This window comes from Oncorhynchus tshawytscha, linkage group LG19 (assembly GCF_018296145.1).
Source record: "Oncorhynchus tshawytscha isolate Ot180627B linkage group LG19, Otsh_v2.0, whole genome shotgun sequence".
Classification (NCBI taxonomy): domain Eukaryota; kingdom Metazoa; phylum Chordata; class Actinopteri; order Salmoniformes; family Salmonidae; genus Oncorhynchus; species Oncorhynchus tshawytscha.
The window spans coordinates 10426852-10441847 of NC_056447.1; the positions used below are offsets into that span (position 1 = coordinate 10426852).

Consider the following 14996-nt stretch of genomic DNA (forward strand, 5'->3'; position numbering starts at 1 on the left):
TGACAGACAGTAGTTGTGTCCGAATACCCATACTTGGGTATTAATTATTATTATTAATAAAAAATGTGGTTTAATAGTATGCAACATTTCCAAAATCGAGCATACTTTAAATGCCTGGATGTAATTTATTTCGGCTTTGACAACAGCTGATCAATTAGATATGGGGATGTGCTACCGAAATCAATGAATAGCAGGAAACAATGCAATTGCACATGACGCATTCTCAGTATGCGAAAATAGAATTATAGTTATAGTATGTACATTTTCAAAAATGTGTACATTTTCAAAAATGTGTACATTTTCAAAAATCAAAAATATAGTATGTACATTTTCAAAAATGGCAGGATGTTATAATCATTTTGGATCTTCGTCTAGAAGAATTCGATGCACACTTTTCCACAATACATTGGAAGAGGTGGGCTGCGAGTGATAGGACATAGTTCTCTTCAAGTAGCCAAACAACAAAACTAGGCTACTTAATTGGGAAGAAGCCGAATAGCAAAGCTTCTGCACGGGTGTTCAAATGTAGGCTAAGTAGTTTTGTTCTCCTTAACATGATCACAAGTATTGCATCGTAGCCTACTTGAAAACAGAAGTCTACATATGTTTTGTTTTACCCAAAGTGGATTTCTGTTTTCTCATTGAAAAGTGTTTCCTTCATCAGAGCTTCAAATAGATTAAATTAAGATTGTTTTGGTCAGTGTTTACACACAATACCCCATAATGTCAAAGTAGTTTTTACATTTTTACAAATGAATTACAAAAGAAAAGCTGAAAGGTCTTGAGTCAGTAAGTAAGTATTCAACCCCTTTGTTATAGCAAGCCTAAATAAGTTCAGGAGTAAAACCGTGCATAACAAGTCACGTAATAAGTTTCATGGACTCACTCTATGTGCAATAATAGTGTTTAACATGATTTTTGAATGACTACCTCATCTCTGTACCCCACACATACAATTACAGTGCCTTGCGAAAGTATTCGGCCCCCTTGAACTTTGCGACCTTTTGCCACATTTCAGGCTTCAAACATAAAGATATAAAACTGTATTTTTTTGTGAAGAATCAACAACAAGTGGGACACAATCATGAAGTGGAACGACATTTATTCGATATTTCAAACTTTTTTAACAAATCAAAAACTGAAAAATTGGGCGTGCAAAATTATTCAGCCCCCTTAAGTTAATACTTTGTAGCGGCACCTTTTGCTGCGATTACAGCTGTAAGTCGCTTGGGGTATGTCTCTATCAGTTTTGCACATCGAGAGACTGAAATTTTTTCCCATTCCTCCTTGCAAAACAGCTCGAGCTCAGTGAGGTTGGATGGAGAGCATTTGTGAACAGCAGTTTTCAGTTCTTTCCACAGATTCTCGATTGGATTCAGGTCTGGACTTTGACTTGGCCATTCTAACACCTGGATATGTTTATTTTTGAACCATTCCATTGTAGATTTTGCTTTATGTTTTGGATCATTGTCTTGTTGGAAGACAAATCTCCGTCCCAGTCTCAGGTCTTTTGCAGACTCCATCAGGTTTTCTTCCAGAATGGTCCTGTATTTGGCTCCATCCATCTTCCCATCAATTTTAACCATCTTCCCTGTCCCTGCTGAAGAAAAGCAGGCCCAAACCATGATGCTGCCACCACCATGTTTGACAGTGGAGATGGTGTGTTCAGGGTGATGAGCTGTGTTGCTTTTACGCCAAACATAACGTTTTGCATTGTTGCCAAGAAGTTCCATTTTGGTTTCATCTGACCAGAGCACCTTCTTCCACATGTTTGGTGTGTCTCCCAGGTGGCTTGTGGCAAACTTTAAACAACACTTTTTATGGATATTTTTAAGAAATGGCTTTCTTCTTGCCACTCTTCCATAAAGGCCAGATTTGTGCAATATACGACTGATTGTTGTCCTATGGACAGAGTCTCCCACCTCAGCTGTAGATCTCTGCAGTTCATCCAGAGTGATCATGGGCCTCTTGGCTGCATCTCTGATCAGTCTTCTCCTTGTATGAGCTGAAAGTTTAGAGGGACGGCCAGGTCTTGGTAGATTTGCAGTGGTCTGATACTCCTTCCATTTCAATATTATCGCTTGCACAGTGCTCCTTGGGATGTTTAAAGCTTGGGAAATCTTTTTGTATCCAAATCCGGAAACTTCTTTATCTCGGACCTGCCTGGTGTGTTCCTTGTTCTTCATGATGCTCTCTGCACTTTTAACGGACCTCTGAGACTATCACAGTGCAGGTGCATTTAGGAGACTTGATTACACACAGGTGGATTGTATTTATCATCATTAGTCATTTAGGTCAACATTGGATCATTCAGAGATCCTCACTGAACTTCTGGAGAGAGTTTGCTGCACTGAAAGTAAAGGGGCTGAATAATTTTGCACGCCCAATTTTTCAGTTTTTGATTTGTTAAAAAAGTTTGAAATATCCAATAAATGTCGTTCCACTTCATGATTGTGTCCCACTTGTTGTTGATTCTTCACAAAAAAATAAATTTTTATATCTTTATGTTTGAAGCCTGAAATGTGGCAAAAGGTCGCAAAGTTCAAGGGGGCCGAATACTTTCGCAAGGCACTGTATCTGTAAGGTCCCTCAGTCAAGCAGTGAATTTTAAGCACAGATTCAAGCACAAAGACCAGGGAGGTTTCCCAATGCCTCGCAAATAAGGGCACCTATTGGTAGATTGGTAAAAATGAAAAAAATCTGACATTGAAGTTATTAATTACACTTTAGATGGTGTATCAATATACCCAGTCACTACAAAGATATAGGTGTCCTTCCTTACTAAGTTGCCGGAGAGGAAGGAAACCGCTCAGGGTTTTCACCATGATGCCAATGGTGACTTGGCTGTGATCCAATACAACACATTACTGAGTATCACTCTCTATATTTTCAAGCATAGTGGTGGCTGCATCATGTTATAATGGGTATGTAATCGTTAAGGACTGGGGAGTTTTTCAGGATAAAAATAATCCTAGAGGAAACCTGGTTTAGTCTGCTTTTCACCACACTGGGAGATTAATTCACCTTTCAGCTGAACAATAACCTAAAACACAAGGCCAAATCTACACTGGAGTTGCTTACTAAGAAGACAGTGAACGCTCCTGAGTGGCCGTGTTTTGACTTAAATCTTCTTGAAAATCTATGGCAAGACCTGAAAATGGTTGTCTAGCAATGATCAACAACCGATTTGACAGAGCTTGAAGAATTGTTTAAATAATAATGGGAAAATGTTGCACAATCCAGGTGTGGAAAGCTCTTAGAAATGTACACAGAAAGACTGTAATCGCTGCCAAAGGTGCTTCTACATACTATTGACTCAGGGGTGTGAAAATTCAGATGTTTGATTGCAAATGCAGAGGGAGTCGAAAAGAGAACACAGAAGGCTGTGTAATCTCCGAATTACATCTTCAAACTAAGGGCAACCATCCTTGACGGAGAGGGAGAAAGATCTGATGATTCTTATGGCATTGCACATGGTCAGTGTGAACCAGAGTGACTTGATACAAAGGGGCCAAGCAAGCTGTACAAATGAAACAGAAATGACACATGATGTCTTATTCAATGAAAGGGGTTGCAGTCTGGCGTGAATCATTCATCCATGTATACAGGTAAGAGTCTAGCTACATTTTCAAATATTAGAAGTTTCTAATTTTGTCAGAAAGTTGTTTTCATTGCAAGTTAAAACGTACTGTTAGCTAGCTACCATTGAACCTAGTTGGTTGGCTTTAGATACCTGCAGATTCATACTATATAATGTCATGCATAGTGTATAGCTATGACAATTTGTTTCTATTGCTAATGTATGAGGATTATGGTTCATTGTTTAGCTAGCAAGCTAGTAGCATGTCTAAACAAAAGACTCAACTTTGCCAGAAGTGAACAATCAAGTTAACCAGGTGTACAGTCGTGGCCAAAAGTTTTGAGAATGACACAAATATTAATTTTCACAAAGTTTGCTGCTTCAGTGTCTTTAGATATTTTTGTCAGATGTTACTATGGAATACTGAGGTATACTTACAAGCATTTCATAAGTGCCAAAGGCTTTTATTGACAATTACATGACGTTGATGCAAAGAGTCAATATTTGCAGTGTTGACTCTTCTTTTTCAAAACCTCTGCAATCTGCCTTGGCATCCTGTCAATTAACTTCGGGGTCACATCCTGACTGATGGCAGCCCATTCTTGCATAATCAACGCTTGGAGTTTGTCAGGATTTGTGGGGTTTTGTTTGTCCACCCGCCTCTTGAGGATTGACCACAAGTTCTCAATGGGATTAAGGTCTGGGGAGTTTCCTGGCCATGGACCCAAAATATCAATGTTTTGTTCCCCGAGCCACTTAGTTATAACTTTTTCCTTATGGCAAGGTGCTCCATCATGCTGGAAAAGGCATTGTTCGTCACCAAACTGTTCCTGGATGGCTGGGAGAAGTTGCTCTCGGATGTGTTGGTACCATTCTTTATTCCTGTCTGTGTTCTTAGTCAAAATTGTTAGTGAACCCACTTCTCACTGGCTGAGAAGCAACCCCACACATGAATGGTCTCAGGATGCTTTACTGTTGGCATGACACAGGACTGATGGTAGCGCTCACCTTGTCGTCTCCGGACGAGCTTTTTTACGGATGCCCCAAACAATTGGAAAGGTGATTCATCAGAGAAAATGACTTTACCCCAGTCCTCAGCAATCCAATCCCTGTACCTTTTGCAGAATATCAGTCTGTCCCTGATGTTTTTCCTGGAGATAAGTGGCTTCTTTGCTGCCCTTCTTGACACCAGGCCATCCTCCAAAAGTCTTCGCCTCACTGTGCGTGCAGATGCACTCACACCTGCCTGCTGCCATTCCTGAGCAAGCTCTGTACTGGTGGGGCCCCGATCCCAAACCTGAATCAACTTTCTTGCTGGACTTTCTTGGGTGCCCGGATGCCTTCTTCACAACAATTGAACCTCTCTCCTTGAAGTTCTTGATGATCCGATTAATGGTTGATTTAGGTGCAATCTTACTGGCAGTAATATCCTTGCCTGTGAAGCCCTTTTTGTGCAAAGCAATGATGATGGCACGTGTTTCCTTGCAGGTAACCATGGTTGACAGAGGAAGAACAACGATTCCAAGCACCAACCTCCTTTTGAAGCTTCCAGTCTGTTATTCGAACTCAATCAGCATGACAGAGTGATCTCCAGCCTTGTCCTCGTCAACCCTCACACCTGTGTTAACAAGAGAATCACTGACATGATGTCAGCTGGTCCTTTTGTGGCAGGGCTGAAATGCAGTGGGAATGTTTTTCGGGAATTTAGTTCATTTGCATTTGCAAAGAGGGACTTTGCAATTAATTGCAATTCAACTGATCACTCTTCATGACGTTCTGGAGTATATGAAAATTGCCATCATACAAAATGAGGCAGCAGACCTTAGCTACATGTGGCTGGCGGGTGGTTAAAGCATTTCTTTCACATGCCCCATCAATTTAGACAAGTGTGTCTGTGTTCACAAAAATGCATAAACAACATCAGGGGATGACTTTTGATGTCTGGGAAAAATCGAAGAAACGTACATTTTTGAGTGTAGTTGCCCTTAATTTAGTGTGCATGCCCTACACTGTTGTTTGGTTAGCTGTGCTTCTGTAGCGGAGTACAGCGCACATCTGATGAGTTTGCAAATCAAGTGGCCACTTTTATTTATTGTAATATCATTTTTTTGTAGTTGTTCACTATTTAGAGTTGAATATGTTGGGGGAATACTTTCTGAAGGAACTGTATAACTCTATTCCTATTCTATTCAGAGTTTAGAGAGAAAATCTAATTGGATATTAGCTATTATCCAAGCTATACTGACATATGGAGTTGTTGGTCAGATGTAAGATGGTCATACTATGCATTATTTAGCTATTTGATTTGGAGTTTTAAGACCTTAGGATATGTAGAAAAATTATTTGATAAAATATTGATTTTGGCCTTTACTACTAACACCCTTAGAAACGCATTGAATAACACATTCATAAACGGCAAAAAAGGACAGTCAAAAAATACATCATAATAAACTATTTTGGAAATGTCTGTTCTAAATGTAGGAGATGTAAAAAAAAATGTTTAAAAAATCATTGTTTTTAACCAGTACCGGTAACCTTCAGATGAGAACACCATCGTGTTCATTAGAGTCTCCCCTTTTCACAGTGGGGTCCCATTAGTTTGTAACCCAAACGGTTCGGACGCTACCAAACAGAAGTTGGCACATTGACGGTACTGACTTCAGCCGAGGGGGCCGTAGAGCAAAACGGTGAACACCATTGTGTTTGTGAGAGTTCCCCCTTGTGTTCCACGCATTAGGGTGCTAGTGTCTGGGAATGAGATTAGGTGTAGTGTGACTAACATGACTTCACTTTAGAGCATGTGCTATCCTTCAGCACAACATGTCACCCATTATTAAGGACATTATTAAGGACATGTTTATATCATATTCGACATAGTGGGTTATGTTACATTTGACATGGGTGATTATGTCACACAGTTATGCCACATTTATGATACTAATACTTATTTTCCACCATAATTTGCAAATAAATTCATTAAAAGTCCTACAATGTGATTTTCTGATTTTTTTTTCTCATTTTGTCTGTCATAGTTGAAGTGTACCTATGAAGAAAATTACAGGCCTCTCATCTTTTTAAGTGGGAGAACTTGCACAATTGGTGGTTGACTAAGTACTTTTTTTGCCCCACTGTATTTTTACCCATCTACCAATAGGTGCCCATCTTTGTGAGACATTGGAAAACCTCCTTGGTTTTAAATTCACTGCTCGACTGAGGGACCTTATAGATAATTGTGTGGGTTACAGAGATGAGGTAGTCATTCAAAAAATCACGTTAAACTCTATTATTGCACACAGAGTGAGTACATAAAGTTATTACGTTACTTCTTAAGCACATTTTTCCTCCTGAACTTATTTAAGCTTGCCATAACAAAAGCGTTGAACACTTATTGACACAAGACATTTCAGCTTTTCCTTTTTTATTATTTTGTAAGCATGTCTAATAACATAATTCCACTTGGACATTGAGGGTTACTGTGTGTCGGCCATTGGAACAAAATCTAACTTGAATCCATTTTAAATGCAGACTGTAACACGACAAAACCTGGAAAAAGTAAAGGGGTGTGAATACTTTCTGAAGGCACTGTGTAACTCTATTCCTATTCTATTCAGAGTTTAGAGAGAAAATCTAATTGGATATTAGCTATTATCCAGGCTGGTTAATGAGAAGTTTGTTGAATTTGAAAAAAAACAAAAACACCCTCACTCGGCCCGGCCCCGCCCCACCTTCTCAGCCAGTCAGGATCCGCTAGTCCATTGTGGGCATGGCATACTGCATGCTTCTTATTGAACAGTATGTGCTATATAGTATGTAACGATGAGTACAAATTATGCAGTTTAAGTATGTAGTACGCTAGTATGGGTATTCGGACACAGCCACAGTGTTGTTATGTGGTGATTTTGATCTGTTTGGTAATTAAAAACCCAATAATATTGTTGGTCCATCAGACCCGTGAACATTGGGTGAACAAAAACATGAACACCACACAAGGGTTACAGTTATTTTCAATTGCTAACATGCATTGGTCAAAACTGAAGTCACATTGTCAAAACTCTTCACACAGTCAGCGAAACAGAACTGTATGTGGAAAAACGATGAATCATTTTTCATTGCTTTCACAGAAAATACATTCAATGACCACATTCTCCGAAATCCATGACCTCTTTTCTCATTCATACTCCACCACCTACTAAACTATATATGCAGCACATGTTTTCAAATGCTAACACGCTGTTTCCAAAACGGTTAAAAACACATTGAAAACAAAATGATGGCAAATGTTGTGCATTTCTGCAGTAACCAGATTGAAACATAGACAATCTCAGAAGAATATTTAATCATTCCAAACACAGCTGATTGCAATTTCATCTGATAGCCTACCCAAGTCTTAGTCTCGTTACCAAACAGACAAAAGAGGACGGCTTCGGAATGATTTTGTTTGGAAACATGGATCAAGGAAGACAGGGTGGTGGGGAAAGAAGAGTGGCAGGGAGAGGGATGTGTGGATTACAAACGAGAGGAAGACCAAGAGCGGTGGTCTCTGACGAGATAAGGGCCACAATTATTGACCATGTTGTAAACCATGGTCTCTCTTTGAGAGAGGCCGGTTTAAGGGTCCAGCCAAATCTGCAGTGTTCAACAGTTGCATCTATAGTACGAATTTTCCGGCAAACAACTGGTGAGATGTGCATCCTTCAATGACAATTGAACTACATACTACAGTACAAAACAGTATGTTCACATTTTTGTTCAGTATGTTCACCCCCGCTAAACATCAGTCTCAACAGTGAAGAGGTGACTCCGGGATGCTGGCCTTCTAGGCAGAGTTAAACATTTTAACAAGCCATATATCAGAATGGGCAATAAAAAGAAAATATTAAATGGGCAAAAGAACACAGACACTGGACAGAGGAACTCTGCCTCTTCACTGTTGACATTGAGACTGGTGTTTTGCGGGTTCTATTTAATGAAGCTGCAAGTTGAGGACTTGCGAGGCGTCTGTTTCTCAAACTAAGACACTCTAACGTATTTGTCCCCTCGTTCAGTTGTGCACCAGGGCCTCCCATTCCTCTTTCTATTCTGGTTAGAGCCATTTTGTGCTGTTCTGTGAAGGGAGTAGTACATGGCGTTGTACCAGATCTTCAGTTTCTTGGCAATTTCTCACATGGAATAGCCTTCATTTCTCAGAACAAGAATAGTCTGACGAGTTTCAGAAGAAAGGTCTTTGTTTCTAGCCATTTTGAGCCTGTAATTGAAGCCTCAGATACTCAACAAGTTATTTGAATGGACAAAAAAATGTATTATCTTTAAATATCAAGGACATTTCTAAGTAAGTGAAACGGTGTTATTCTTATTCCATAATGAAATACTGATTTATGTGAAAAATAATTCACACTTCAAAGAGAAAACATAATTTATGTAATGCTCCCTGTTGTTAGTGTTTTTTAGGTCAGTGTGTTATGAGTGACAATGTATGCTTTCTGAGTGAGAATTGTTGCCGGTGTTATGGTCGAACAAGCTTATTTTGAGAAATGGACAGTATGAAGTGTTTTGGTGGTTTGAGTGAGTTTTGGAGGTGAGATTAATTGTTCGGCCAAGATGCGTGTTGGTAATGCAGACTGTGTGAACAGTTTTGAAAAAGTGGCTTCAGTATTGACCAATGGTTGTTAGCAATTGAAAAAAACTAATATATATAATGTGTTGTGTCTCTGTTGCTCCCTGCAGTGCGAGAGATGATCCTGCACCCGTACAAGACACAGTCCGACAGTTTCTACTTTGTGGACAACAAACTGGTGATGCACAACAAGGCAGACTACTCCTACAGTGGCGGCGGCCCATAGAGGATGGAGGACCAACCAGGCTCTTGCAGACAGACAGACAGACAGACAGAGGGACCATGTTACTCAGTGTTAACAACCTACTGATCCCATGCTCTCATCCTCCCTCTCAGCCCTATGGAAAAGCTACAGAAACACCACTGTACAGGCCCACCTCGAACCCAGTTGCTGTGGTGTGTGTGTGTGTGTGTGTGTGTGTGTGTGTGTGTGTGTGTGTGTGTGTGTGTGTGTGTGTGTGTGTGTGTGTGTGTGTGTGTGTGTGTGTGTGTGTGTGTGTGTGTGTGTGTGTGTGTGTGTGTGTGTGTGTGTGTGTGTGTGTGTGTGTGTGTGTGTGTGTGTGTGTGTGGCTTGTCTGGGAACACATGCACCAACACACAAAGTGACAGAGGTAATAACACCAGCAAGTTTCTGTATAGGACCAGTAGAGGCTAAAGAAGAAACGTGTGTGTGTATATAAAATGTCTCTGTATATTTATTCTGTGGGTGTGTGTATGATTGTGTGTACAAGTCTGTATGTTTGTTATGACTGTGTGTGTGTGCGCATGCATGTGTGTCTGTCAGTGTGTACAACATGTGAGTCTAAAACTTAAATGAGTTAACTGACTTTGAAAAGTGTTTCAGTTATACTCTTCGTCCATTACTATAACTCAGTTTTACTGCATAATATCATATATTAGATAGATTTGACATCACATATCATGGTATATATACATGTACATTTCACTTATATTTTATGTTTTATCAACAATAGGGAATTTTTATGGAACTTTATGGACAGAGGGCTTTCCAAATACAGTTAAAACTAGTTAATTTGGAATAGTGCCTTCAGAAAATATTCACAACCCTTGACCTTTTCCACATTTTATTGTGTTACAGCCTAAATTTTAAATGGATTAAATTGAGATTTTGTGTCACACACAATACCCCATAATGTCAAAGTGGAATTTACAAATGAATAACCCTTTTGTTATGGCAAGCCCAAATATGTTCAGGAGTAAAAAATGTCTTAACAAGTCACATAAGTTGCATGGACTCTTTGTGCAATAATGTTTAACATGATCTTTTAATGACTACCTCATCTCTGTACCCCACACATACAATTATCTGTAAGGTCCCTCAGTCGAGCAGTGAATTTCAACCACAAAGACCAGGGAGGTTTTCCAATGCCTCGCAAATAAGGGCACCTATTGGTAGATGGATAAAAAATACAAAAAGCAGATATTGAATATTCATTTCAGCATGGTGAAGTTATTAATTACACATCAGATGGTGTATTTTTTAACCTTTATTTACTAGGCAAGTCTGTTAAGAACAAATTTGTATTTTCAATGACAGCCTAGGAACAATGGGTAAACTGACTTGTTCTGGTGCTGAATGACAGATTTTTTTTTTTTACCTTGTCAGCTTGGTGATTTGAGCCTGCAACCTTTCAGTTGTTAGTCCAACACTCTAACCACTAGGCTACCTGCCATCCTGCCCCATGTATCAATACACCCAGCCACTACAAAGATACAGGCTTCCTTCCTAACTCAGTTGCCGGAGAGAATAGAAACTGCTGACCCGGGATTGCCCCATGAGGCCAATGGTGACTTTAAAAAAGTTACAGTTAATGGCTGTGATAGGATAAAATGGAGGATGGATCAACAACATTGTAGTTACTCCACAATACTAACCTAATTGACAGAGTGAAAAGAAGGACGCCTGTACAGAATATAAATATTCCAAAATATGCAACAAGGCACTAAAGTAATTCTGCAAAAAATGTGGCAACTCAATTGACTTTTTGTCATGAATACAAAGTGTTAGGCTTGGGGCAAATTCAATACAACACATTACTGAGTACCACTCTCCATATTTTCAAGCATAGTGGTGGCTGTATCATGTTATGGGTATACTTGTAATCATTAAGGACTGGAGAGTTTTTCAGGGTTAAAAAGAACAGTCAAAATACTAGAGGAAAACCTGGTTCAGTCTGGTTTCCTCCAGACACTGGGAGATGAATTCACCTTTCGAGAGGACAACAACCTAAAACACAAGGCCAAATATATACTAGAGTTGCTTACCAAGACGACATTGAATGTTCCAGAGTGGCCTAGTTATATTTTTGACCTAAATCGACTTGAAAATCTATTGCAAGACTTGAAAATGGTTATGTAGTAATGATCATCAACCAACTTGACAGAGCTTGAAGGATTTGTGCAAATATTGTACAATCAAATCAAAATCAAATTTATTTATATAGCCCTTCGTACATCAGCTGATATCTCAAAGTGCTGTACCGAAACCCAGCCTAAAACCCCAAACAGCAAACAATGCAGGTGTAGAAGCACAAGGTTTGCAGAGCTCTTGTAGACTTAACTAAAAAGATACAGCTGTAATCACTGCCAGGTGATTCTAACATGTATTGACTAAGTGGTGTGAATACTTATGTAAATTAGATAGTTCTGTTTTTCTTTTTGAATAAATTTGCTAACATTTCTAATAACATGTTTTCCCTTTGTCATTATAGGGTATTGTGTGTAGATGGGTGAGAGAGAGAAAATATTGAATCCATTTTGAATTCAGGCTGACACTCAACAAAATGTGGAATAAGACAAGGGGTTTGAAAACTTTCTGAAGTCACTATATAAGATAGCCAATAGATTAGTAGTGTATCCATTCAAAACAAAATTATTATATTTACCATACATACAGTACCAGCTAAAACTTTAGACACACCTACTCATTCCAGGGTTTTCCTACATTTTTCCTATTTTCTACATTGGTGAATATTAGCGAAGACATCAAAACTATTAAATAACACATATGTAGTAACTAAGTGTTAAACATATGTAGTAACTAAGTGTTAAACAAATCAAAATGCATTTTATATTTGAGATTGTTCAAAGTAGCCACCCTTTGTCTTGATGACAGCTTTGCATACTGTTGGCATTCTCTCAATCAGCTTCATGAGGTAGTGACCTGTGCATTGTTAAAAGTTAAAAGTTCATTGGTGGAATTTTGTGTTGTGTTGTGACAAAGTATGGGTGGTATACAGAAGATAGCCCTATTTGGTAAAAGACCAAGTCCATATTATGGAAAGAACAGCTCAAATATGCAAAGAGAACTGACAGTCCATCATTACTTTAAGACATGAAGGTCAGTCAATGTGGAAAATATCTTTGAAAGTTTATTCAACTGCAGTCGCAAAAACCATCAAGTACTATGATGAAATTGGCTCTCATGAGGACCGACACAGGAAAGGAAGACCCAGAGTTACCTCTGCTGCAAAGGACAAGTTCATTAGAGATACCAGACTCAGAAATTGCAGCCCAAATAAAAGCTACACAGAGTTCAAGTAACAGACACATCTCAACATCAACTGTTCAGAGGAGACTGCGTGAATCAGGCCTTTATAGTCAAATTGCTGCCAAGATAACACTACTAAAGGAACCCACCAATAAGAAGAAGAGACTTGCTTGCGCCAAGAAACACGAGCAATGGACATTAGCCCGATGGAAATCTGACCTTTGGTCTGATGAATCCAAATTTGAGATTTTTGGTTCCAACCGCCATGTTTTTGTGGGACGCAGAGTAGGTGAACAGATTATCTCCGCATGTGTGGTTCCCACCGTGAAGCATGGAGGAGGAGGTGTGACGTTGTGGAGGTGCTATGCTGGTGACACTGTCTGTGATTTATTTAGAATTCAAGGCACACTTAACCAGCATGGCTACCACAGGATTCTGCAGCGATATGCCATCCCATCTGGTTTGTACTTAGTGGGACTATCATTTGTTTTTCAACACAACAATGACCCAACACACCTACAGGCTGTGTAAGGGCTATTTGACCAAGAATGAGAGAGATGGAGTGCTGCATCAGATGACCTGGCCTCCACAATCACCCGACCTCAAAACAAATGAGATGGTTTGGGATGAGTTGGACTGCAGAGTGAAGGAATAGACCCCAACAAGTGCTCAGCATATGTTGGACCTCCTTCAAGACTGTTGGAAAAGCATTTCAGGTGAAGCTGGTTGAGAGAATGCCAAGAGTGTGCAAAGCTGTCATCAAGGCAAAGGGTGGCTACTTTGAAGAATCTAAAATCAATTTTGATTAGTTTAACACTTTTTTGGTTACTACATGATTCCATAAGTTCTTTTTCATAGTTTATGTGTTCACTATTAGTCTACATGTAGAAAATAGTAAAAATAAAGAAAAACCCTTGAATGAGTAGGTGTGTCCAAACTTTTGACTGGTACTGTATATCAAGTATTTTGTACTGTTCCTTAGCAATCATTTAAAGCACAACACCTTAGTTTATCCATTGTCATCATGGGAGAAAAACTAACATTTTACAACGTTACTATACCAGCAGACCTGTCCAGTCAGTCTTTGTTTTCACACAACATTTGTGTTAGGTTATGTAAATGTTACAACTGTGTTATTGTCAGCACTATAAAATTGGGGCTAGTTCAGGGCTTCAGGATTTTTCTTTCAGGTAATTTTGAAAATCATTTTGAGAATGTCCAGACGTTTCTTTGTTATGAAACGTATTGCAAAACGATTCATATGTAGCAAATATACTGGATACTTTTCTCCCTCTTTCTTTTTCTTTCATTCTTTGCACGTATCATCTGAGTTCCTCTTACTCTTTTTTTGTCTTTCCCACATCTCTCCATTCCTCCTCTCTCTCTCTCTGCCTCTCCCTCCCTCTCACTCTCTCCCACTGTCACGACACATCCATCTCGATCTCTCACGTTTCCCTCCTCTCTTTCTATCAGAAACACATTCCAGTGAGTTAAGCAGCATACAGGTGTCATGTTCCCCAGTAAGATCAAATGGATGAACTGGAATGACCATGTTAGTCCAACAAGTTCAACAGATTTTGTGATTCATTCATGATTTAGAAAATGAACTGAGAAATATGTAATGTTTTTGACCATTCTATTGCCAGTCTGGGTGAACCAAAAATAAATAAAGTTTTATGTGAATTTTTTAAATAAGAAATCACTTTTTTATTTGAAAAAATTATTACAGGTTTTGTGTGTGCGTGCGTGTGTGTATGTACTTGTGTGTGCATGCACACGTGTGTATAGTGTATCTATATTTGTAGCTGATGCTGAAGTTGAAAGTGAAAATTATGTGCCCTGTCTGCACAGATTCTCTAGATACAGTACAGTACCTCTAGATACAGTAAAGAAATGTTATGTAAACATCTGTTTGCAGTGTTACTTGATTAAAAATAAACAAGCGCATGAATGGTATATTATATACAACATATTATTTTTTATTTTTTTTGTTGACAGGGACAACCCAGCAAACCAAAATTGGTTCTGTGAAAGTTCGCAGAAAATAGTTCTCATAACATAAAATCTGTTTGCCTGCAAGAACAGTCCCAGAACGTTGCGCTCACGTTTTGTAGTGGCAGTATGTTCTAAAAACATTACTTGTGTTATTACTTTACCTGGAAACCCAATGACAACATCTGTGGTGGTTATCACAACATTTGAGTGAATTTTAGGGGAATATTCCCAAATATATTTAATTTAAACATTTTCTGAAAAACAACAACGTTTTGATATCAAAAACATTATCCTAA

General features: G+C 38.9%; 1 protein-coding gene across 1 annotated transcript in view; it reads left to right on the forward strand.

The window, feature by feature from the left end:
* Nucleotides 1–9673, forward strand: part of LOC112218349 (protein unc-119 homolog A-like) — a 46564-nt gene extending 36891 nt beyond the window's left edge. The window contains 1 exon segment of the mRNA XM_042301345.1: nt 9305–9673. Coding sequence (XP_042157279.1) covers nt 9305–9420 — 116 coding nt within the window. The 3' untranslated portion in view covers nt 9421–9673.
* The last annotated feature ends 5323 nt before the right edge of the window (nt 9674–14996 follow it).